Genomic DNA, 20,881 nt, shown 5'->3' with positions numbered 1-20,881 from the left:
TACAAGGGGTCTTATAATGTCAATATGCAGAAAGGAAAATGAGGACTACGTTTGTAGGAGAATTGGAGAAGCGGTCGGTTCACTATTCTCTTAACTAACGTGGCTGTAAGTGTATGGGGTGGAGTATCTCGTAGTAGCTAGTAGCAGAGAGTGGTATGGTATGCCGACAATCATGAAATTAGGAATCGTTCGCACTTAAGCAAAGATTTCTTACAGATAAGTCACCATAGAAAATCTAGAAAACTTATTAAAAGTATTAAAACCTAATATGGTGAACAACATTTCAGATGATAAATGTACTATTTTACTGGGGGTAGGTATGAAGCTTAAATAGAAAAGCTGTAGTTTTTATTTTGTTCAATAATAATTATTTACTTAATCAGTCGCACTCAGTGAAGCGACCGTTGCTGTCTAGCATTAAGGAAACCGTTCCACCACCACTCAGCCAGGGCTATAACCGCGAAAACCGAAGTTCGCAAATTACGGACATCTTTTTCTTTTACTCCAAAGGCGTAATTAGAGTGACAGAGAAAGATGCTCGCTACTTCGGTGTTCGCGATAGGCCGTCTCAGCCGTCTGGTCATAATATCTATGAGACAACATCGATATCGTCTACATTGTAAAATTTGTAAATCTTTGTGCTTTGTATCTACATAGAAATACGAATTCCTCAAAGCTCCTTGTAGCCAAAAATAAATTTTAATTTTTGGCATCGATACTTTTAAAATTTTGTGTCAGTGCCCTGAACGGCGTGAGCGTGGAGAAAAGATTGACTCAAACACAAAATTAAATCGTAGATTCTCTACTAAATTTACACATGACACACGCTTTGGATTAAAAGTTCCCAAAGTATAATATTAAGTATTACTTATACAAATATAAGAACGTATATGGAACGTAAGAGATCGACGAAGCATTTCTCTGGAAATACAAACGTATAAGGATTTGTTTATCTTACTTAAAAAATACACATTTACATAGGTGCCTACCTATTATCTGCATTAATACAAAATACCTTCATTGCATGTTACGTAAGTGTGAAATCCCTAAATTGAAAGAAATATTTGGGGACAATTATACACATACCAACTAGTGATGTACCGACTATTGATTTGGCCGACTAGCCGACTAGCCGACTAATCGGCGCTCGAATGGCCGATTAGTCGGCCGACTAGTCGGCTAGTCGGCCAGATCATTAGTTTCGTATAAGTTCAGGTGAAAAACAATAGTTTTGCTTCTTTGGTTGCGCTGTCCATCATATTAGCTTGGCTAAAAGGTGTTCTCTACAGGTTCAAAGACCTATCACAAGAATCCTCGTTCAATTTCTGTCTTTCTTTTATTTTGCGATCCTGAGCAGACCGTCAGTACAGCTTGTAGGAGGTATTTCCAAGGCTCTATTTCGCCAATTAAGAACCTATCCCCTGTGGTCAGCGTATTTACGAGCAACGTGCCCTATCTAAGTCTCTAAATTTTGCAGTAACATTACCTAATATTTCCCCATGGCTCCACCATTAATAAAAACAAAAACTGAGTAATAATAAAATTATTTAACTATCGAACTTGCATATGAAATTATACGAGAATCAGTTGAGATCGACCTGTAGAGGAAAACACCAGCCCACCAACATAACATAAGATAACGATCAAACGGTCAATTATATATGAACAAAAGTTCTGTTATGCACCCTGAATAGGTAATTTAGTAAAATAGACATAAAACATATGGTACATATTGACTGTTTATTTTTTTTTTCTGTTTTTTTTTCACTAATAAAGTGCCGACTAATCGGCCATTTTTGCCGACTAGTCGCCGACTAATCGCCGACTACAAATGTGGCCGGATAGTCGGCTTTCCCGACTAGTCGGCGACTAGTCGGTACATCCCTAATACCAACCTATCTCCAAACGAAGCAAAATTTGAATTATATAAGTAGAGTTAGACTAAGAAATGTCTCCAGCGATTTTGATAGCCCACGCAGTGACAGTGTTATTTTAAACGACAAACTTCTATGAAATAATCAAATATCAAATATTTATTCAGCAAATAGAACACAAGGGCACTTTTACACGTCAACATTGAATTTACATACAAGCAAAAATAATAACAAGACATACACAATTTTATAAAATACAACTAACAATTCAAACTAACGTATTACAATTACTTAGAGATGTATATGGTCTCTTAATGTCGAATTACATAAAAAATACAGATACAAAACACAAAAAAAAATCTATAATATTTAGAGGTAATGTCTCTAGGTGTCAGAACTATAAGATTATATAGTTTATCAAATTATCCTTAGAGATGTATAGGGTCTCCAAAAGTCAATATCCTGTATAATTAACACATTCATTAAGAGAAAAGAAACATACGATAGCAGAATGAGGCGTCTCACTGTAATAAATTAATAAAAATAAAGTTACTAAGTATAATAGCTCGTGTAAGCTTAAACAGACCAGTCTCAACTAACAGCACCCGTTCACGAGTATGACGCGTATCATATCTAAGCCATCGCCTCCCTCAACCTTCATTCGGGAAAGTGGCGACCCGATCAACGACGCCACCGTAAGCAAAGACTTTTAAGCGAGCATGACATGTTCAAGCTACCGGCCTATATTAATATTAAAATAGTAATAACAAGTAGCTGTAAGACACAGCATTTTGTGCTCGTATGTTACATAAAAAGACAGTATAGCAGCTCATCACATAATTACTAGCCTAAATTGACTTAGATATGTAAAGGTCTCTAAGTGTCAAAAACATTAAAAATATAGGTATGTACAATCAAAAATAACATAAATAAATACTTAGAGATGTATAAGGTCTCCAAGTGTCCAAAAATAAAATAAAATTAAACAATATAATCAAGCGAGAACATGATTGTCTCATGTGTCAATTCTACTGGAAACTAGCATATTTAATTCACAACGTAAAATAAGATATATTTATTTAACTCTTATTATACTAATGAAATCAAGCTACCGGCTTAAAGGCATCTATCATTTATAAAATCTTTTATACTGTAGTACGCCTTACTTAACAAGGAGCGCTTAATGTGCGACTTAAATTTATGAAGTGGTAAATTCACTATATCGGTGGGGACTTTGTGATAAAAACGTGTACAGTTCCCGACGAAAGACGTGCTAACACTACTAACCTTACGGAGACGGTGGGCGGGCACAGCAAGTTTATGTTTGTTTCTAGTGTTATAGTTATGGATATCACTGTTAACCTTGAATTCGTGGATGTTTTTCCGAACATATATTGAGATGCAACGGTAAGATAAGAATGTTAACTTCTTTGAATTTCTCTCTTAGGGATTCTCGAGCGCCCAGTCCATAGAAGGAACGTACAGCTCAGTACAAAAATCGGTATCGGTATCGTATCGATATCGGCAAAATCATGTATCGTTACATCCCTACTGTATATGTTTGGTATCTGTTGCAATAAATTCATTGTCATCATAAAATACTTTATCTATTAGCCAGTTCTTGAGCCTCCGTTTGAACATAATTCCGTCTAGCGCTTTCATGTCTAGAGAGAGATGGTTGAAAATACGGATAGCCATAACAAAAGTGCTCTTTTTGTACATAGAGTTGTTAACCCTTGAATATGAAAGGTAAAGATCATATTTGTACTGGTCTCGTATATTGCTTTTTAATGATGACTTATTTACAAAATATGCAGCTAGACTTTTTATGAATAACCATATCTCTAGGATGTAAATACATGTCAAAGTTAAAAGACGTTTTTCTCTAAACACGTTACGAAGCGATTCCTCAGTGCGCATACGATATACAGTTTTTAAGCATTTTTTTTTGTAGTTTAAATGTTTTTTGTACATCGACAGTATTACCCCAATAGATAACTCCATATGTAAGTAGTGGATACACACTTCCGTAACAAGCATTTACTACTACAGTTTCCGAACATGTTTGTGAAAGTATTGATAAGGCATAACAACTACTTGAAATCTTGCTGTTTAAGTACACAATATGAGTCTTCCAATTTAACTGAGAGTCTATTTTAACACCTAGAAAGCTAGCATTTGTAATTTCCTCAATAGGAGTCACTGCATCAGATATATCTAAAGGAATTGGTGGAGTTTTATAATGCCTAAATTGAATCAGCTTCGTTTTAGTTAGATTCACTTTAAGATTTAGAGTCTCAAGCCAATCTAGAATTGTTCTAAGGCTGCGCTTAATATTATCGTTCATATCTGTGTCCCTGTTCTCACTTTAAAACAATATAGTCGCGTCATCTGCAAACATCACACAAGGTTCTTCAATTTGATTTGGAAGTATAAATAATAAACAGCTGGAAAATAACAGTACTTAAACTATTTCGCTATGAAACATTTCCAAAGTAACATCAGACCTGACTGTTATACAATCGAGGAAACAATAAAAAAAATGAGTTTGAATCAGTTTTAAACTGTTGTGATATATACTAACATTGAATAATTTTACGGGTTAAATTCAACAACAACAACAAAACATAACAAAACAATGAGTCTAATCCGTAAAATTAATCATTTAATCAATGAGTTTGTGTTTGAAAAATATTTATGTTTAAATATATTTGAAAAATATGCGCTTGGGAGACGATCAATCTTATCAACAATGTACCAGAACCTATGTATGGTTACGAAATATAACTACATACATAGTACAATGACATGAGAATAATGTAGCGCCCTCTAGACAATCATGTTAGACCAAGAGAAGTCTGCAGCGATTTTGATAGCCCAAGCAGTGCAAGTGTTATTTGTACGTCATTATTTCATAGAAGTTTGTCGTTTAAAATAACACTGTCACTGCGTGGGCTATCAAAATCGCTGCAGACTCTTCTTAGTCTAACTCTACTTATACTTAAAGTATAATTAAAGTTTTGCTTCGTTTGGAGATAGGTTGGTATGTGTATAATTGTCCCCAAATATTTCTTTCAATTCAGGGAATTCACACTTACGTAACATGCGATGAAGGTATCTTGAATGAATGCAGATAATAGGTAGGCACCTATGTAAATATGTAATTTTTAAATAAGATAAATAAATCCTTATACGTTTGTAATTCCAGAGAAATGCTTCGTCGATCTCTTACGTTCCATATACGTTCTTATATTTGTATAAGTAATACTTAATATTATACTTTGGGAACTTTTAATCCAAAGCGTGTGTCATGTGTAAATTTAGTAGAGAATCTACGATTTAATTTTGTGTCTGAGTCAATCTCTTCTCCACGCTCACGCCGTTCAGGGCGCTGACACAAAATTTTAAAAGTATCGATGCCAAAAATTAAAATTTATTTTTAGCTACAAGGAGCTTTGAGGAATTCATATTTCTATGGAAATAGAAAGCACAATTTTTACAATGTAGACGATATCGATGTTGTCTCATATATATTATGACGATGGCCTATCGCGAACACCGAAGTTGCGAGCATCTTTCTCTGTCACTCTTAAAATATTTGTAGTATGAGATAAAACTTTATGTGATTTGTTCGTTGCAAGACAACGTTGTAATAAAATGGTAAGTATTGTCATGTCGTTGCTTATCATGAATAGTGACACAAAACAAAATGAATTGCCATTCGATTTTAAATCTTACCAGTAAAAGATAGAATATTAAATGCAATAGCATTTCATTTTGAGTTGTGCCACTGTTCATGATAAGCGTCGATGTATTGTTTTCTAATAAGAATTCTTTGCCTTTAATTTGGCTTGTTATTATTAACATAAAAAAAAAGTTTAAACGCAATAAGGATTCGGTTTTGGCTGCCAAGTAGTCTCATGTAGGAAATACGTAACGATAATAACTAGAGTCAGTCCATGAAAAGTCTGCAGCGGATTTGATAGCCCACGCAGTGCACGTGTTATTTTAAACGTCAAACTTCTATGAAATTATGTCGTATAAATGACACTTGCACTGCGTGGGCTATCCAGGGACCGGAACCGGTTACCTTAACCGGGGTTTTTCATAGGGTTATTTTAGAAGTGGTTATAAAAACCCCTACCATAACGGTAACCGTCTGATAAGGTAACACTTTGATTCGGTAACCGTATCAGATCGAGTTAACCTCGGTTACCGGTAACCGAAATAAAAACCCAGTCGATTCAGTTACCTCATAACTCATAATAAGGTTTTGAACCAGTTCAAACGATTGTAATCTTTACGCACACTTAAATTGAACTTATTATTGAATAACCTTGGTTGGCATGGGCGGTCTATTAAGTCTCCAGCACAAACACGTTTTTTTGTCGGTAACTTCGCTTATTGTCAATTCAAACAATATTGTACTTTGAGTCCTTAAGCTAAAATTGAAAACATTATTGAGCGATTACAGTATTATTTTGGAGCGACAGCCGCAGCGCGGCCATTCCTTTGTTTATCTTTATACCTGTGTGTGTTCTTATTGTTTTTGTTCATTTCGGAGCAATTCTAGTTTGGAATTTTTAGAAAAGGGCTTGCTGCAAGTATACACCATCCTATCCTAGCAATATCTGCTATTATTTAGTTATATTTTTAATGCTACTTAGATATTATTTTTCTATTTTCGGGTTCAAACTTGGTATGTACCTACAGATTAAAGACTGATTTAAGGAAAAATTTTAACCTAACTAGTAATTTTACTGGTAGGTATAGTATATCTTTAGATAGAGTGATTAAAAAAAACACTTTGTGATAAAGATACATGCGTTAGCGGATTGTGGTAGTGTGGTAGATATTTAACCATTGTTGACAAATGACATAATAGTTATTATGAGCTTATTTTATAATGAGCAATTACTTTTAAACGTTTTCAGATGCGGTGAGTTGTGTCAGCTAAAAGTCGTAATTTACCTTGTTTTGCTTAATGCAGCGATAAGAAAAATATATATATATATATATATTATCTATAGCAGTGATAACCTTATTTTAATACTTCAAATCTTTCATTAATACCAGAATTCATTATATTTATTAAGTATCTGTAACATTGGTAGGTGAAATAATTTTGATTAAATTAAATAGATACATACTTAGTAAGCAGTGTTGGGCATTCAAGAATAAAATCATTATTTGAATAAGAATTCCTAAGAATAAAATCATGTTGATTTTATACCCATCAAAAGTATTCCAATAAAAAAATTAATAAGAATAATCTCATTCTTAATCAAGTAAATGTAATCATGATTTTTTATTCTTAATAATATTCCTGGATTAAAACGTAGTCTGGGTGCCGTATAGATAGAAGTAAATAATAATAGTTTCTTGTCTAATTTATACCTAATTTTATTCAATAAAATCTTAAGAATTTAATTTACTGCCGCATAGTCTTTGTATTGGTCGATACCCGTATTGCTTTTAATGTGATAACTAAATCATCAGGTACAATTCAGCTGATTTGATCGGATGGTGGATAGCGAAACACTTCAATGGCTCACTGTGCCTAATTTAATGTAAAAAATAAAATACCGGCCAAGTGCGAGTGGGACTCGCGCAGGAAGGTTCTGTACCATTACGCAAAAAACAGCAAAGAAATCACGTTTGTTGTATGGGAGCCCAACTTATATATTTATAATATTCTGTTTTTAGTATTTGTTGTAATAGCGGCAACAGCAATACATAATCTGTGAAAATGTCAACTGCCTAGCTATCACGGTTCATGAGATACAGCCTAGTGACAGGCAGACGGACAGCCGAGTCTTAGTAATAGGATCCCGTTTTTACCCTTCGGGTACGGAACCCTAAAAAAGATGTGTTTAAAGGTATGATAAGGAATAGCTCGATATGGTGTATTCCTATTTCTCTCCGCCGGGCACAGATGGGAATAGGCACTTCATTTAAATCATTCCCATATATATGTCCCCACCTCATGTATCGCGGCGGTCACGGTGGGAAAGTATTCATGATTTTTTCTGTTTTCGAATTATGTTTCAGTGTCCGAGTTACTACCGAGACTCATTGTGTTTTTAAAAGTTCAGCTGATATTTAAAATTTGCATTCATTATTAGACGGAAATGAATAGATATTAATATCGTTTGACACACCGCCTACCACACGTGTTTAGCAAATGCTGACAAAAAATTCACCACGCCACGACTTAATCTTATTGTTATTGCCAATGAGTAATAAATGACGGTCTCAAGTGGAAACACGCCAAATAATACAATACAATTCATGCTGCGATCTGCGACTTTCTGCAAATCTAGTGATAAGCGTAGGACTATTTTCTTACCTGCTGTAATTTGCCTCATTCACTTTCCGTAGGTGTGAAAGAGATAGCATACGCAAGACCTCAAGGCTGATAAGAATAATAAACAAAATACATACTTAATTGGCAAAGGAATATACATTGAACCATCATAATTATAATTTCGCAGTTTACTTTATATGTAGTTTCATTATCAAATTATCATCGCCACAAAATAAACAATTTAAACAAAATAAACAAAATAAACAAAATAAACAAAATAAACAAAATAAACAAAATAAACAAAATAAACAAAATAAACAAAATAAACAAAATAAACAAAATAAACAAAATAAACAAAATAAACAAAATAAACAAAATAAACAAAATAAACAAAATAAACAAAATAAACAAAATAAACAAAATAAACAAAATAAACAAAATAAACAAAATAAACAAAATAAACAAAATAAACAAAATAAACAAAATAAACAAAATAAACAAAATAAACAAAATAAACAAAATAAACAAAATAAACAAAATAAACAAAATAAACAAAATAAACAAAATAAACAAAATAAACAAAATAAACAAAATAAACAAAATAAACAAAATAAACAAAATAAACAAAATAAACAAAATAAACAAAATAAAAAAATAAACAAAATAAAAAAATAAACAAAATAAAAAAATAAACAAAATAAACAAAATAAACAAAATAAACAAAATAAACAAAACCAACCAAATAAACAAAATAAACAAAATAAACAAAATAAACAAAATAAACAAAATAAACAAATAATATAAATAAACAAATAATATAAATAACATTAATAAAATGAATATTATTAATAAAATAAACTACATTAATAAAATGAATATTATTGATAAAATATTAATAAAATAATAATCATTAATAAAATAAATATCATTAATAAAATAAATGAATTATAGTAAATAAATAAACAAAAAAGTTAAAACAAAATTAAGAAAATTAACAAAGTTAACAATTAATAAATTCACTATTTTTTTTAGTATTTTACTGACGGCACATCGCTAAATACGGATGTAGCAAACCTATAAGCAACCGATAATAAAGGTTACCATAACTGAATAAAAACCTGTTAATAACCCCTAACAAAAACCCTATCGCGATTGGGTTTTGAGATTAACTCGGTTAAAGGTTAAGGTTACCGTTTCAATAAGCTTACCATTACAATCAGGTAACAGTATGATAGGGTTACCGAATGATACGGTAACCGAATCGATTGGGTTACCGAATGGATAGGATTAAGCGTAAAGAGGGGTTTTCCGGTCCTTGGGGCTATCAAATCCGCTGCAGACTATTCTTGGTCCGACTCTAAACAATACTAGACCCTTTTCTTCCATGTGTCAGATAAGTGTACCTACGCAATACATTGCTGCTCGATAAATTTTCAAAAATTCATTACGCTTTAGTGGTTAAGACTAACTTAAAATTACCTTGCAATATCGGGTTATAGGTATCGTCTTGGCTCGTCCCATTCGTTTTTCGTCAAGTTCTTAAATTAGTCCTATTCAGCTTTCGTCACTCTTTCTACATTCGTCACAATCGTCGGTGGCTTTCAATGTAGAATGAGTGACGAAAGCAGAATAGGACTAATTTAAGAACTTGACGAAAAACGAATGGGACGACCCAAGACGATACCAGGTTATAGTACTAAAACCTACGTTTGGTTATATACGGTTTGAGGTAATATTAAAAATACACGCTGTATATTACTGGTAAGACTTTACTACGCGTCGATGTACCATCATCCGCGATTGTTTCGCCATTTAGGGTCCTAGCTAAATTGGTTGTTCAATACTTACGCTATAGAATTTCCAATTTAGCAAGAACCCTAAATGGTATAATAATCCCGTATGGTGACTGTACATATACATACTTTTAGATAAATGCCTACTTTGATACGGTACTCTAAAAAATATAGAAATTTATTTTGCCGAATGTAATTTGGCAACGAATTATTCTCATAACTCAACACAATAATTCGTATTATTATCCAACCGGTTAAGTTAGCCATTGTATGTTTGGACAACAACTTAAAAACACAATTTTTGAAACGCATTGCTAGCAGATAGCAGAATGACTTCATAATTTAATATCGTTTCGATGCAAAAAAGCCGATTCTCGTTTGGTCGCAGTAAAAAAAAAAAAGGAAATCGTTTGGTCGCAGATCACTTTACACGCTCCTCCTCGCTTCGCTCGTCGTCGCACCTATCTTAACTCAGCCAAGTGACAGAACCTGAAGACATGATACTATCGTACTAATAAATATTTAGCCAATTGAATGATTTGGCGAAAGAAAAGAAAACTTGGTTGGCAAGTGAACTTCGGACAATAAAACTTCGGCGAAAAGGCAAAACACCTTTATACATAAATAAATCGGGTACTTATACTTATTCCATAACTCAGGTACAAAATATTCGTGATGAACACACAAATAAATGCCCTTACCGGAATTCGAACCCGGTAACACGTGCTTCCTAGGCAGGGTCACTTCACTACTGACTAGGCTAGGACTGCTCAGCTGGGAGGACGTAAATACATTTCAAGTCTCTAAAAATTAAAATAAGGGTTGAGAAAACAAATTTATTTCTTGTAATAGGCATGTGTGTTAAATCTGTTAAATAAAATAACTGCTTACTATATACATTTTAAACATTTAAAACGTATTACTCAATCAAGGAAAATAAAACTAAATTCGTTTCTTAAAAACTAAACTAAATAATATTTTATAATAAGAATAAGTCATTCAAATTCAATATTTTAACGTAATAAAACGACGCTTAAAAGTCCTTGAATTCATTTTCATACAAGCATACAGGGCTTTCTTTAAGCTTCACGTCATCATATGTATCAAAATTGGTGGAGTCCGAAGCCGATCGGATTTTAGGTTTAAACGGAGCATGCGTTCGACAGTTCACAAGACTATCCCAGTCGATTTCTTGAAACCATTTGTGATTTTTAAGGTCGTATACTCCGTCCTTCAGATTCCCATAACGCTTAGTGCAATCCACTTGGAGAACATGAGCTAATAAATCTTTTAAGCTGGGAGAAAAGTGATCAGGACATCTATATTTTCCGATGACGATTTTCTCATAGATCCTCATGGGGTCAGACGAAAAGAAAGGAGGATGTCCCGCACTCATTTCATATAACAAAATCCCGAACGACCACCAGTCCACGGCTTTGCCGTAGCCCTTGCTCAGTATAATTTCTGGAGCTAAGTACTCCGGAGTGCCGCAAAGCGTCCAGGTCCTGTCTTGTAAGAACTTACAAAATCCGAAATCAACTATTTTAATGTAACCAGCTTTATCAATCAATATATTCTCCGGCTTCAAATCACGATACACTAAATCACAAGCATGCAGGTACTCTAAAGCTAAAACTACTTGAGCACCATAAAACTTTGCAGCATTTTCGTCAAATTTACCCATCTTGCGCAAGTGAGAAAACATTTCTCCCCCGGCTATATAAGGGAGCACAAAATACAGGTACACGTTATCCTTAAAGAAATATTTCATATAGATTACAAAGGGAAAATTTAAACCGCATAATATTTTTTTCTCATAGTAACTATGGTCAACTTGTTTTTGTTTTATAACTTTATCTTTTTCTAGCATTTTCATTGCGTAATATTTTCCTGTTACAACATGTTTTACAAGAAAGACTATGCCAAAAGCACCAGTACCTAGAATTCTACCTTTTTCGAAATCGGCCGGTGAGCCGTTACTCGGTGTGTTTTCCTTCCAATACTCAATGAATTCCTGCCGCAGCTGGCGGAGATAGCGCGAGTACTGCTGCTGCCTGGCCATGTTGTAGCCCGATGATCGTTCATCTTGCTCTGCTGACATTATGGTTCAATTCGTTGAATATAATAATGACTTATACGCTTATCGTTATATTTGTACCTATCGTGATAGAAGTAATACAGCACGATACAAATCTTACTTAGCCTGTGAATGGAATTAGAAATTATGACGTATAGAAATGAAACTGTGCCTGACAGCGAATCGTACAAAATTCTAGTTCTTTTGTTTTTATTTAAAGATTTTTATGAACGCCTTTATTTCTAATATAAGTTACTTATGTAAAATAAAATAAGACACCTACAATATAAAATTGCTAAAGATTATTAATCTTTTATACAAAAACTTAATAATAGCTGTAAATAAAACAAAGATAACGTACCTGATATTTTCAATAGCAAAAACTAAACGCAAAGATTGTCATAACAATGTCATTGTAATGACAAAATATGATTTTCCTGGTTAGGTTTTCAAATGGATTATTTAATTTTACAGTCAGGGCATGGCAAAATCATACAATTTGCAGCAGCATCAAGATCATAGTCGATATCTGGATATCTTGAAAGAGGATTTTGAAAAAAAATTTGAACAGCGCCCCGATTTTAAAAAGTCGCGTGTGGATTTTGACATAATTAAAGCGATTGGTAACGGGGCTTACGGAGAAGTTTATTTAGTAAGAGATACAAGTTCATTTGCATATCACGCCATGAAAGTTGTTGAGAAAAAAGTCGTGGTAGAGAGAAAGCATGTCAAACATTTATTGATCGAAAAGAAAATTCTTGAAAGTATAAAATTTCCTTTCTTGATTAATTTAGATTGCTCGTTCAAGGACAATATATATCTATATTTTATATTGCCCTTTATAGCAGGGGGTGAGCTGTTCTTTTACTTGCAGAAATATGGTAACTTCTGTGACGAGTTATCTAGATTTTACGCGGCTCAAGTTGTACTGGCCTTGGAATATTTACACCATTGTCATGTCGTTCACAGAGATATAAAGCCGGAGAACATACTAATCACAGAAAATGGCTTCGTGAAGCTCGTTGACTATGGTTTTTGTAAAGTGATACAAAAGAAAACGTGGACACTGTGCGGCACTCCAGAGTACTTGGCTCCGGAAGTGATACTGTCAAAAGGCTACTCGTACCCAGTCGATTGGTGGGCTTTGGGTGTCTTAATATTCGAGATGAGTGCTGGATTCCCTCCATTTTTTGATTCTAATCCAAGTAAACTATACGATAAGATACTCAATAATCAGTACAAATGCCCTGATGCATTTGATGGAGACTGTAAGAACTTGATAAAAAGTTTGCTTCAATTAGAACCCTCGAAACGATTAGGAGGTTTGAAATCAGGAGTATTTGATATAAAAAGTCACCGTTGGTTTCGCAATACTGAATGGAATAGGCTACTGCACCAGGAGTTAGAACCGCCCTTCAAGCCGGTCACTTCCTCGCCTGGCGACACCAGCAATTTTGCTGACGTCCCAGAACATAAATTACTGACGGGAAATGATTGTTTATATGAAAAAGAATTTATGGACTTTTAAATTTTATAATATTCTATGTTAAATGCTTTCTAATGTAAAATATGTATCAATATTTTTAATATAAATATACCCCAACAATAGCCTCTTATCAATTTTATTATCAATCAATAATTGTTCCTATTAATTATTATTATTCCTGGTACCAATACTTATTTCGAGTAAATTCCGCTATAGACGATTCTTAACGACGACTTAACAAGATTTCAAGTTGAGTCGAAGGATAAGTTGAGTCCTTTTATTATTATATTTTGAACTTGACTGTATCTATATAGAATGACAAGAAATTGTAGAAATTAAAAAGTGTCAACGTCGTAGTGTCGTCCGGTTGTCTTTGATTTGAATTTATGGTCTAAGAGCTAGCACGGCTATAGGTATGCAATTTATAGAGCAACAAAATCCCTCTAGTTAGTATGCCATACTATCATTATTAATTAATCCGGGCGCCTGGCAGCTGTTTAGCGGTGGGTGTGGGGTGGTTGTAAAATCAATTGAAGGTGTGCAATTTATAGAGTATCTGTGATCTTCCTGCAGGCGCACAAGTGATTGTGTATTTTTAATCACCTGGCACTACTTTTCCCCCAAATAAAACGCCTGGCATTGTTATATTTGAATTAAATACATAATTAGCTATTATATCACACCAAACTCAGAGCTCTATAAATTGCACACCTTCAATTGGTTTTACAACCCCTTCGTTGTCCATCCACTCCCGCACCCACCTCTGAACAGCTGCCAGGCGCCCGAATTAATTAATAATGATAGTATGGCACACTAACTAGAGGGATTTCGTTGCTCTATAAATTGCATACCTATTTCCGTGGCTAGCTCTCCGGCTATTATTGTCGGTCTATAAATATAATATTTTTACCTATTCAAATACTTTTATTCTACGATTGGGATATATTATGTAGGCGAGTGAAAACGTGACGAAGAACGCAATGGTGTCAAAGGTCATAAAAACTACCTACTGAAATCTGAAATAAGTAATGTGTACTAGCTTGGAATTGTGTATGAACGTAGTGATTCTATTTTCTTTGTTGTGTATGTACTTACTTTGAACTTGGTTACATTAATTTCCACACCGCACACACACACCACATTTCCTGAATGTTTATTTTTTTAAGCCCGGAAATATACAGGAAACTTTACTTTACTTAAACTTATTTGCGCGAATGTAGTTTAAATAATTTTAAAACGTATTTCTTATCAATATTTATATCAGCATATTTTTTATCAATATTTATATTCTCTTTTGTTTCTTATGCAGTGCTTACGCGCATATTCCAATGCAGCAAAAATGCTAAGTGCAATCTAATAATATTCTTAGAGTTAAACCAAGTCTGCAACGATTTTGATAGCACACGCAGTGCAAGTGTTATTTATACGCCATAATTTCATAGAAGTTTGACATTTAAAATAACACTTGCACTGCGTGTCAGTGCGTGTGCTAACAAAATCGTTGCAGACTTTTCTTGGTTTAACTCTATCTGATTATCACTCATTATGTATTGCGCAGTTGCTATTTATAATATTTTTGGTCAAAGAGAATAATTATAAATCATTATTCAATCCCTATAAATGTCAAATTGACAAACGTTATTGTTCACATGATAATGTATTATCATAAAATTCATAAATGATTACCTATTAGTTTATTTTTATCATATATTTATGTATTTTATAGTTACCTTTACCAAAACATGTCGATTACTCAGAGTTCAGGAACTGGACGTCGTAGGAGCATGAATGTTTATTCGCATTCGCAGCAACACAACCACGCACGATACTTGGAAGCATTAAAACACGAGTTCAAGAAAATTTACGCAAATCCCCCCATTTATAAAAAAAGTATTGATGATTTTGATTTTATACAAAATTTAGGAACTGGCTCATTTGGAACCGTGGTCCTGGTGAGGGACAAAACGACGTTTCTTTATCATGCCATGAAGTCAATCGAGAAGGAAGTTGCAGTGAACACGAAAGCCCTAAAGCAGTTGGTTCAAGAAATGAAAATATTACAAAGCTGCAATTTCTTATTCGTATTAAACTTGGACTTTTGTTGCAAGGATAATGTTTATGTTTATTTATTAGTGCCTTACGCAGAAGGTGGCGAATTATTCTCATTACTAAAGAAATTAGGGGTGTTATCAGAGCCTCTAGCTCAATTTTATAGTGCGCAAATAGTATTGGCTTTGGAATACCTGCACCACTGCGACGTAATACACAGAGATGTTAAACCAGAGAATATCCTTATCACAAAGAAAGGATATCTCAAGTTGGGAGACTTCGGTTTTTGTAAAATATTAAAGAACAGAGCTTGGACTTTATGTGGAACACCAGAGTATTTAGCACCAGAAATTATAAAATCTAAAGGATATTCATACTCTGTTGATTGGTGGGCATTAGGGGTGCTTGTATTCGAGTTGAACGTTGGGTACCCTCCATTTTACAGTACAGACACGATGAAACTTTATGAGAAAATACTGTCAGGATCATTCAAGACTCCAGCAACAATGACTCCTCAGTGCAAATTGCTGGTAAAGCAGTTACTAGAAGTAGAACCTAGTAAACGAATTGGGTTTCTAAAAGCGGGAGTATATGACATAAAGAGTCACGAGTGGTTCCAGGGGCTGGAATGGAACATGTTGCTGAACCAGACACTGAAGCCGCCATTTATTCCGATACTTAACGATATTATCGTCGAGAGCGACAACGTAATGGGCAGAAAGCTAAAGCATTCTCCTGTAAATTTGTTCGAAGAAGAATTTGAAGATTTCTAGAATGTTTATGCTTGACTATAGCGTCAAAAAACAGTTTCTTCGGCCGCCTTTATTGCATACTAATATCACTCATGTTTTTATAATGCAATTGGTTGGAAAATAATATATGATGTTCAAATGGAATAAATACCTGTGTAAAATAACGGCATACTCTAGGGATAAGATTTTAGCAACTACTAACTCTATTTTATACTAAGTAATTAAATGATACCTACAGCTGATAGTAATTATTGTTTTCAAATATTTGATGATTTTGGCAATTCCAATTAAGTAAGTAATAAAATGATTTATTTTATATCAAAACCATTTAACTCAATGGTAAATCTTTGTACATACTTTGTACAAGATAGATATAATAATAATATACTCGCATATTTGACACTTACAACTGCTTACAAGTACTTATTCATTTTGCATCTAGATTAATGTCATGTCATGATGAAAATTGGTCAAAAACGTTGCAAAAAATAATGTATACACATTAAAATAGTTAATATTTGGACATATTTTGTTAATGATTTAATCTAACTGAATCTAACAGCTTTTAATGAGTAGAAGATTTGAACATAGAAAGCCTTAAAATGGCTTTAAGTTCCATTTATTGTACGAGTATGTATGATGTCCACAGGTAGGATGTTAATACTCATAAGTACGAAAAAACCATTACTCAATATAAGTAACTGGACAATTCGTAGTTTTTAAAGTGGTTTGGCAAATACGAAATAACACTATTAGGATAGGTATCTCTATTGTGACTTAAAGAAAAAAAACTAAAATACTCACCAAAAATCTAGTTTATTTCTCAAATAGACCTATCGAGCAACTGTAGACACTTAACTTTTTGAGACCCCTCGTAGTCTAATATTTATTCTGAACTTTTATGGAATAACCGAGGGTTCCAAATTCATAAACAAAACAATTGTTTTTGGGTCTCAGAAGGTTTAAACAGGATAACAGTATATTTATGTACCTAAAGGGAAACCATACATATAATATTCATATTAAGAGTTGTTGTTTTACCTAACCCTGTTATTTTAGGTGTTCCAAGCATTGGAGCATCCCGCAGAGATAGCGAAGCTGGAATCTCATAGAATGTGGGTGGGGCAGGCGCGAGACGCGCTCATACAGTTTGTGTCAGACCCTGGGAGGAATTGGACGGAAATAAGTTTTCAGCTGGCACTTTACGAAAGAGCAAGTATTCTAACTCCTATAACTAGTTGTAGACGACTAAATTTAACGAATTCATGGGCCATAAATACTCACTGTCGGACTATAGTACCTAAACAAAATACAAACAGGTTTGTATGTCAAATACAAGGCAATTTTGTCTTATGACCAAAATTTTCACGAAGTCTATTTTTAACGAGAGTTGAATAATTCATAGATAAATATTTTAACTAAAACACATGTGAATATAAAGTACTTACAAATGTAAAAAATCATCATTTTATTATTTTTAAAACGTATAGGTATAATTGGAGTATTAAAGGTAAATTGATTTGTACATCATTTAAAATTTCATTCAGATCAGACTTATAAAAAGCTCCTTTTAATAGTGAAACACAGAGATGTTGCTTACTTTTCTGTACATTTTATAAGTAAATGCATAATTAAATTAATTAAGTAAGGTCAATACAATTTTAGATTCTAGAAAATGCAGCTTCGAATGGTTTGAAAATAGATAAAGAGAACAATTTCCCCGCCGCCGAGGAGAAGTGGAGTATTCTGCAGGCGGTGTTCTTCTCGTCCACCGTGCTCACCACTATAGGTGTGTACGAACATGTAAGCATACAGGCAAGGTCTACTCGTAAAATATATACTCTGGCAAAGCCCCTTTGTCAGTAAAAAAGGCGCCATATTACAATTTTCTATGGGAGGACAACCCTTCGTGCCTGACATTTTTTTTAATTTGCCTCCTTTTTCCACTGACGGAAATGGCTTGCTAAACTATATATGTGACCAATTTGTATGAATGTAACACATTTTCAAAATCAATTAATACAAGTTCGAAAATAGAGGTAAATTTCCGAGATTTATTTTTGGGTAACGGCAACGGTCATGTAACGGCAGAAGACCCAGCAGATGCTCTTACAGACTTTTTCAAATATCCATCCTAATTTTGACATTATTGTTAATCCTTACTATTATTATAAATGCGAAAGTAACTCTGTCTATCTGTGTGTCTGTCTGCTTAAACCGATTTAGATGAAATTTGTTATGGAGATAGTTTTGGGGTGCGTGGAAGGTCATATTAATAGTTTTTATCAATCATCAACATCATCATCATCCCACGTAGGCAAAATCGCAGGTAGAAACTAGTCTAGTCTAGCTAGTCTTTCATGATCGTATTTTATATCTTACAATTTCTCGAAAAATATCAGAAGATATTATGTAAATATTGTTTATTGTGTATTGCATTTCCATGTTGTTACATAAAGGTGTTACAATAATTTCCAGTACAGTGACATGGACCCTGTAAGGGCACAGCAATTCTAATTCTAAAATAACAACTAATGTAATAACGTAATAACTAATACTAGGCATGTCAAACAAATTAAATTAAAATAGGTATTGTTTACAGGGTACGGCAATATAGTTCCTGTGACATTTTGGGGACGATTATTCTGCATTTTTTATGCACTTATCGGAATACCCCTGACATTGACAGTCATTGCAGACTTGGGCAGAGTATTTGCTACCGTTGTTTCTGTTATTGCCAAGCAGTTGCCTGCCATGCCAAGTAAGTTACAAATAATAAGTAATTTTTGTCCATTTCACTTTTGATACCTATAATCTTTTATCGCCGTATATGATACTTTTTGTTAACAGTCAGTCAGTCACCACGTGTGCTTGATTCATATTTTAAAAAGATGTGTTCCGCGGAGTTTCTTCCCGATCCCATATTATACCTAATACCCTCCTCCAATTTAGGAGAAATTTGAAATAAATCTTCTCGGGTAGAGCCGCTGCAGCTTCATTTGGCGTTCATAAACGCATTGTAATACGGCGACTTGAAAAATAAACTATCTTTATTTTATCTTTATATTAAATTTATCTTCTCAGGATGCTGCAATAGAGTATCAGAAGCCAACACAGCAAGCCAGAGATCGCTGTATGCTTTTTGGGCCGTGGGCTTTTTGTTCATATACCTGTCGGCGGGAGCTGGCCTCTTCAAGATGTGGGAAGACGATTGGACTTTCTACGACGGCTTTTACTTCTGCTTTATAACAATGACCACGATCGGCTTCGGTGATCTTGTACCAAGTGAGGCCTCATTATATTAAAGAAACTCTTCGATCATAAGTTGCCCACAATTCTAAATCATTGCTCAATTCAACTAAAATATTTACTAAACACCTACTAACTCCAAATTGCTCGGGTTAAACCGTTTAGTAATTTAAAGACTAGGTATGTATCTCGTATATTATTAGGCATATGTTATTGTATTGGATTACGATCGTTTTCCAAAATAAGACACACGCGTTCACACGCCAAACTCATGCGATTAATCGACTATGAATTTCTGATAATTATATAGGTACCTCCGATTGGCCTCATGAGCTGTTTTAAGCAGCCTACGTCAGGACCATTTGAACTCGCATGATTCTCACGATTGCAGACAAGCCGAAGTACATGCTGCTGTGCACGCTGTACATCTTGATCGGGTTGGCGCTGACGTCGACCATCATCGAGCTGGTGCGGCGGCAGTACGCGCGCTCGTGGCAGCAGCTGCGCGCGCTGTCGGGCCCGCTGGCCGACACGCTCCGCCGGCTCGGCGACGCCGGCCGGGGAGTCGACGTGTCGGCGCTGCAGAAGGTGCTCACGGTGGTAAGTTTTAACATCGTCCTCGTCCTGGCTTGTTGAATTTTAGTTTACAACTTTAGTACCTAACAATTTTTTGAAATAGTCTAAATGACAAATTTTTCTTAATCGATCGACCAGGTTTGTTTTGAGGATGAAATGTCTACGGCACCCATTGCAATAATACAAAAACATAGTCGACAGAAATGATAATCAAAGTCTGACAATCATACTGTACTCACGAAACGCCCCTAGGGAAACGGCAAGTAAGTACTTAATCGAGACGTCACTCGCTGAGAAGCCGTTTTGAAATAGGTATGGAAAACAAGAAAATTGCTATTTTGACGGTGAAATGTTTGCGTTGAAAAGTTGCTATATGTATAATCTATTTATTTAATAAAATGTAAGGAATCGAATGGTACCGTTTTTGTTTCTTCTTTGGAATTAAAAAAAATAAACATTGAGATCTTGTATTTTTATATCATTTCTATATATTAATATATTTTTAGTGTTCAATTTATTGTGACAAATTTCTCATTTTCTATCTATTTAACTACATTTTGTTATAAAATTCAACATGTGTCATCATCTCTATTGTATTTACCTACTCAGTGTTTATTATCTAATTAGGAATAACGAGTTCCCGATCCAATGAAACTCAGAATTTGGTTTTTATTAAAACTAAATCATCTTAAACTAAGAAACAATAACACTACTACTA

General features: G+C 34.1%; 4 protein-coding genes and 1 long non-coding RNA gene across 5 annotated transcripts in view; 3 read left to right on the top strand and 2 right to left on the bottom strand.

The window, feature by feature from the left end:
* The window catches only part of LOC134789411 (uncharacterized), a 550,672-nt gene that overhangs the window by 208,002 nt on the left and 321,789 nt on the right, over positions 1-20,881 (bottom strand). The window lies entirely within an intron of this gene.
* LOC134789386 (TWiK family of potassium channels protein 9) overlaps positions 1-20,881 on the top strand; it is a 48,833-nt gene that overhangs the window by 12,006 nt on the left and 15,946 nt on the right. Inside the window, exons 3-7 of the mRNA XM_063760018.1 lie at positions 17,398-17,550; positions 18,004-18,127; positions 18,941-19,099; positions 19,423-19,623; positions 19,979-20,187. Of these exons, the coding sequence (XP_063616088.1) occupies positions 17,398-17,550; positions 18,004-18,127; positions 18,941-19,099; positions 19,423-19,623; positions 19,979-20,187 (846 nt within the window). The remainder of the gene's footprint in view (positions 1-17,397; positions 17,551-18,003; positions 18,128-18,940; positions 19,100-19,422; positions 19,624-19,978; positions 20,188-20,881) is intronic.
* On the bottom strand, positions 10,978-12,048 carry LOC134806318 (cAMP-dependent protein kinase catalytic subunit beta-like). The gene has a single exon (XM_063779532.1). The coding sequence runs from the start codon at positions 12,034-12,036 to the stop codon at positions 11,008-11,010; it is 1,029 nt and encodes a 342-aa protein (XP_063635602.1). The 5' UTR covers positions 12,037-12,048; the 3' UTR covers positions 10,978-11,007.
* LOC134806615 (cAMP-dependent protein kinase catalytic subunit alpha-like) lies at positions 12,451-13,664 on the top strand. Its single transcript, XM_063779940.1, has one exon. It carries the CDS (start codon positions 12,533-12,535, stop codon positions 13,577-13,579), a length of 1,047 nt encoding a protein of 348 aa, XP_063636010.1. The 5' UTR covers positions 12,451-12,532; the 3' UTR covers positions 13,580-13,664.
* On the top strand, positions 15,187-16,586 carry LOC134806614 (cAMP-dependent protein kinase catalytic subunit gamma-like). The gene has a single exon (XM_063779939.1). It carries the CDS (start codon positions 15,280-15,282, stop codon positions 16,357-16,359), a length of 1,080 nt encoding a protein of 359 aa, XP_063636009.1. The 5' UTR covers positions 15,187-15,279; the 3' UTR covers positions 16,360-16,586.

Source organism: Cydia splendana, chromosome 3, assembly GCF_910591565.1.
Source record: "Cydia splendana chromosome 3, ilCydSple1.2, whole genome shotgun sequence".
Taxonomy (NCBI): domain Eukaryota; kingdom Metazoa; phylum Arthropoda; class Insecta; order Lepidoptera; family Tortricidae; genus Cydia; species Cydia splendana.
Note: the sequence above shows the minus strand (reverse complement) of the source record. Positions and strands in the feature narration are given on the sequence as shown.

Coding starts and splice junctions, on each gene's coding strand:
- LOC134806318 (XM_063779532.1), bottom strand. CDS start 12,036: ATGGCCAGGCAGCAGCAGTACTCGCGCTATCTCCGCCAGCTGCGGCAG.
- LOC134806615 (XM_063779940.1), top strand. CDS start 12,533: ATGGCAAAATCATACAATTTGCAGCAGCATCAAGATCATAGTCGATAT.
- LOC134806614 (XM_063779939.1), top strand. CDS start 15,280: ATGTCGATTACTCAGAGTTCAGGAACTGGACGTCGTAGGAGCATGAAT.